Source organism: Cephus cinctus, unplaced genomic scaffold (assembly GCF_000341935.2).
Source record: "Cephus cinctus unplaced genomic scaffold, Ccin1 Ccin1_scaffold0715, whole genome shotgun sequence".
Lineage (NCBI taxonomy): Eukaryota > Metazoa > Arthropoda > Insecta > Hymenoptera > Cephidae > Cephus > Cephus cinctus.
The window spans coordinates 3,174-7,786 of NW_014333334.1; the positions used below are offsets into that span (position 1 = coordinate 3,174).

A 4,613-nucleotide genomic window follows, 5' to 3' on the forward strand; every position below is an offset into this window, starting at 1 on the left:
AAAAATTTGTGGGGGGGGGGGGGGGTGGATATCTATGTGTTTTGGTTTCTTGTTGGCGCAATGTAAAGTCGTTATCGTGCGATAGATTTAATTAATTAATATTGGACAATAATGTGACAGAATATTTGCATCGTGTAAGGGAAAAATTAAGCAAGCAAATGAAAAAAAAAAAGAAAAAAAGTGCTTCTATTGAAAAACTTTTCTTGACTAGATAGTCAGTCGCGAATTGCCAGAAAGTGCAGAAGTAGGACCAAAGAATGAATTTTCAGCTATGCTGAATATCAGTAATCTATTGAAACTTGCGACATTCGCTTCTCTGTTGCTTAAAATAATGCTAATTTCGGATTTCATCGATATTACAATCTTGAGCCGGGATTAATTTGAGAACACTCGTTTCAATGGACCGAAATCTCAATGGAATTAGCAAAACTGTTGATTAAGAAAAAAAGAACTCGTTTAAGGTGTCGGATTTCTTTACAATGTGGCCGTTTACTGTCTATATTTTATCGAAGTAAGATTACGACAAGATAATGATAATTATTTTTATACATCTCTGTAAAAAGAAAGTTGACATTGTGGCTGAATACAGATAACATTAGAAAGAATACTGGCATTAATATGGTGGTGCATTTTTATAAGCAGTCTGATACAAGCGATTTGGCTGACTCTCCAGAAACTCTAAAATAATCAAGTAGACGTTGCTGAAGGTTATCGAGCATCCATTGTTTCTGGTATAATCGGATTCCCCTTGACCAGCGATCAATTTGTCGTTGCGAATTAATTCGACCTCTCCTGCCGGGTGAAGCTTACAGATAGGAAGGATGAGAAGGATCTATCAATTTAAAAGATTTTATTAATATAAGCTTTTCATATAGGTACACAAACGCATTGACACATGCGGTATATCCGTTAATCACAATTTTCATACCCGTCGATTTTGGGAGCCTTCACAGCATTACCGTACTGGTCAGAAAACGAAGCTCTCAATAGTTAAAATCGTTTCTCGCTTAAGATTCGGTCAATGAGAAGTCTAATATTTTAGTCCTACGACTCGTCCCACGGAGCTGCGAGGGACTTCCCTAAACTGTTCCACAAAAAAAATAAAGAGAGTTTATACTGTACAACCTGATTTGCGTAATAAAGTACCATATTCATATAAAATAGTTGAAAAAAATTGTGTATGCAGCTATTTCATAGGAATACAGTGCTTTGCTATGCGTATCAACTGCTCGGTGTAAACCAGGCCATTGGGAGGTGTTATGGTTCGAATTGAGTTCGCAGACGAGCGAGTTATTTATGTTAATGTATTAAAGGGTATCTCGCGTTCGAATTTGAAAATTTCAAGCGATAAACGATGTCCTACATCGCCATCCTCGGCTGTCGAGGCGCCAGAACCACGAATTTTTAATTTGAATTCTACAATCTAAGTCATGAGGACCGCTAGAAAAAAGACCAACAAAAATATAAATATAAAAATAGTAAATATATGCGTTATCTTCGCGTCAATATTGCAATCGCAGTCGTATTTAACGTAATCCCATTAACCACAGACGTATGTCCCCATCACCTTCCACTATCTCGCGTGGAAGCAACGTATAGAAGAATTTTTGGAGGAATTAGGATTCTGTGTAGATATCTTGGAATAACTCGAATTGTCACAACGATACCATATCGGATTTTTTACATGCACTTTCGGAATGCGGAGAATCAAAGGTATTCATACTTATGGAATAAAAGAATAGTTGAGTTACATGACAGCAGACTCGTTGTGCAGTTTGCGAGGTGCGTGAAACCCGTGAGATCAGTGAAATAGGCGATATGAGACCCTTTCTCAAGTCCAATGTAAACATAAATTAGAATCTTTTGCGCTTTTGTCCATTCACACGTGCTTCGTGATTTTATACATAAAACGTAAGGTGTCTCTTTATACGTAATGCAACGTAGAACGTATATAACGTAGAAACGGCCAGATTCTCCGTTCACTGGCCGAGATTGTGCTTGAGGTTGGTTCCTGATGATCGATCCCCGGAAAGGAAGAGAGTCATTCCATTTGGTTAGGGACCTGCTGCATTCTAATTTTTTGTTGTTGGAAATTTCAATAAAATGCATTTCGAATTATCCGGAATTCCCGAGGAGTCGAGGGCACCAAAGGGGCGAAAAGTAAACCTTTTCGCTCTGGTCTCCTTTCCTGGAGTTTCTCTATTTGGATTTATATTTTGTTTCGTCCGGAAAGGCTTCTCGTGGTGGAACGAGACTCAGCATCATGACGTGTCGAACGTACGCTCGCGAATTGCGAAATTGCGTATCTGTTCCATGAAGTCGGTCCAGAACGCCCAAAACACCGAAGCACTGGTTGAATCTGTAACGCAATGATACCTTTCATATTTTCTCTTGTGCAAAGGAGCTTATTGCAAAGCCGATCTTACTTTAGGTGGTGGAAGTCATGGGCTTCCGGAGAAGGGAAGAACGGCAAATGGTATCCAGAATGAGCGTTCAGGGTTGACAGGATGGCCAAGGAGAACCAAAGCCAGGCAGTAGCGACGTGCGAACCCACGATGAAAACACCAAGGAACGGTGGAATGAGATTTGAGCCAATGTGCTCGAGAGGATGGCAGTAGAGGGCGGTGACGGCGATTGGGGCTGTCCATTGGTGATGCTGCTTGTGAATGTGCTTGTAGAGATAGCGACTGTGCAGTAGTCTGGGGGGTTTCAATGAAAAATTATTATAATGACGGACATCCGAATCGAGGGGAATTTTTAGTTGGCAAATATCGGATTACCTGTGTGAATAATAAAATCCAATTTCCTCGCACAAAATATGAATGGCGATTTCGGCAAGTACCCAGTGGAAGGTTGGCAATTCCCGCACGGAAGGATAACCACGCCATTTCATGAAACGATAGCTGCAATACGCGAACGGCAGGCCCACAACTATCTGATTGAAGAGTACTTGGCCGATGACTTTGAAAAGGTCACGAGTGTCCACTGGTTCGTTGGTACCGGGTTGGATCTTATATCGGCGCAGGGCGGCTGGCCGATTTGTGATGTCTAGTATTGTGTAGATACCGCCGAAGGTCCAGTACACCACCAGCGTCAGTCCCATGGATCCTGCAAAAAGGCCAGGTGCATTAACAAAAGATTGGCCAAATCAATCGAACGAAATCGAATCTACCCACCGTAAACCCAGAGATTTACAGGATCGTCCCCAAAGGTGTCGAGAATTTTATCCCACTGCGCTTGCCAAAAATCACCTGATGCTCCCCAAAATCTCTGAAGATGCCTGAAAGTTGTTATTGGCGGCTAAGATTGCGCCACTCGACCAAAATTTGGGCTAACAATAAGAAGAATATTAGACAAACCATGTCAGGGAATTGCAGACAGCAGCGAATCCAATGACGACCGTGCCGATTACGAAAAGAACACTTCTCAAACTTGACAGGAGCGTGGGTGGTGTTTGATGTTTTCCAGTATCCTCCGAAGCTGGACTTGCCACAGCTGCTAAACAATCAATCAGTTGCGATATCGTATTAATCAATTATGGTAGTAGATATGGGGCAATGGTGTAAGCGAGCAGCATTTGATAATCATTTACTGGCTGTCCAAACGCAGCAGGAAATGAATCATCTTACAATTAAAGATATATTCGGAAGATCGACTCACGATCAGACAGCAGGCACGGTAGGACAGGGGGAGTCAGAAAAATGAGACAGGTGAAAGGACCTGCTACAATATTGGAGAATCTGCACGTTCAGGAGTGTTATTGAGAAAAGACAATACTGCATAACGGTGCAGTTCGTTTTCTGCGACTGTCCAATAAATTATTCTAGTTTTATTTTCTATCCGGCACATCGGATAAGCCGATGCTCTCAGTGATATCGGCTGATTGTCAGGGAATCATCGTCAAACTGGACATTCTTCTCTTGCGCAACTCTGAGTGCGTCTCAAGTTCCTTGGAAGATCCCGTGTGAACCTCCGTTAGCTTAAATTGTCACATGAATTTGTCCCGCGAACCCGTTACAGCTAAGGGAGTAGGGGAACACCTGCAGAACGGACACTGCGAGAAAATTGAGGTCATCCGAAGAGACCGAGGAGGCGCCGTTAAGGTCGGTTGCCTCGGTTCTTTGGATATTGAGATACCGATTCATTTCGTCTCGATCTGTTGTAACTCGTTGGTAGACATCTACCCATCGCTACCTTATAATATTGAATGCGTATCTTAAATCGACGATTTCAACGATGAAGTTCAATGCAAATAAATTGTTTAACGAACTAAAACGACAAATATGTATACATACAATAAATAATCATGTAGAACAATCGACACGACTGAAGAGTCGAAAACTCACTTTTCCCGGTGGTGCTCGGCCCCGCTTTCCCCGGAACTTTCTTGTTTCTCTTTCGGTACATAATTCGTGGTTTTATAAAATTTCCAATATTTGAGGGTATACGTATATAGTAATACGCGCAGTAGGTAGCACAAAGATAATTTTGCGCACTGAAAGCCCGAGTTCGCCGTAGACTCGCGTTGTCCACCGATTCACATTGTGGAATGAAATCTGATGAAGAGGGGGGGCCCAGTGGCACCGAACGGCTCCCCCCCCCCCCCCCCCCCC

At 42.3% G+C, this 4,613-nt stretch overlaps 2 protein-coding genes across 4 annotated transcripts in view; one reads left to right on the top strand and one right to left on the bottom strand.

Annotated features, from left to right (window-relative positions):
- Positions 1–4,613, top strand: part of LOC107270267 (protein lava lamp) — a 23,374-nt gene that overhangs the window by 3,131 nt on the left and 15,630 nt on the right. The window lies entirely within an intron of this gene.
- The window catches only part of LOC107270271 (fatty acid hydroxylase domain-containing protein 2), a 4,899-nt gene continuing 1,119 nt past the window's right edge, over positions 834–4,613 (bottom strand). Inside the window, exons 1-6 of one of the 3 annotated variants that reach the window (XM_015745133.2) lie at positions 4,347–4,554; positions 3,360–3,495; positions 3,177–3,280; positions 2,781–3,108; positions 2,427–2,699; positions 834–2,359 (exon numbers count right to left, since the gene is read on the bottom strand). In XM_015745133.2, coding sequence (XP_015600619.1) covers positions 2,200–2,359; positions 2,427–2,699; positions 2,781–3,108; positions 3,177–3,280; positions 3,360–3,495; positions 4,347–4,407 — 1,062 coding nt within the window. In that variant the 5' untranslated portion in view covers positions 4,408–4,554 and the 3' untranslated portion in view covers positions 834–2,199. Of the gene's footprint in view, positions 2,360–2,426; positions 2,700–2,780; positions 3,109–3,176; positions 3,281–3,359; positions 3,499–4,346; positions 4,555–4,613 lie in introns of those variants that run through there. The other 2 variants (XM_015745135.2, XM_015745134.2) reach the window with 2 other exon arrangements.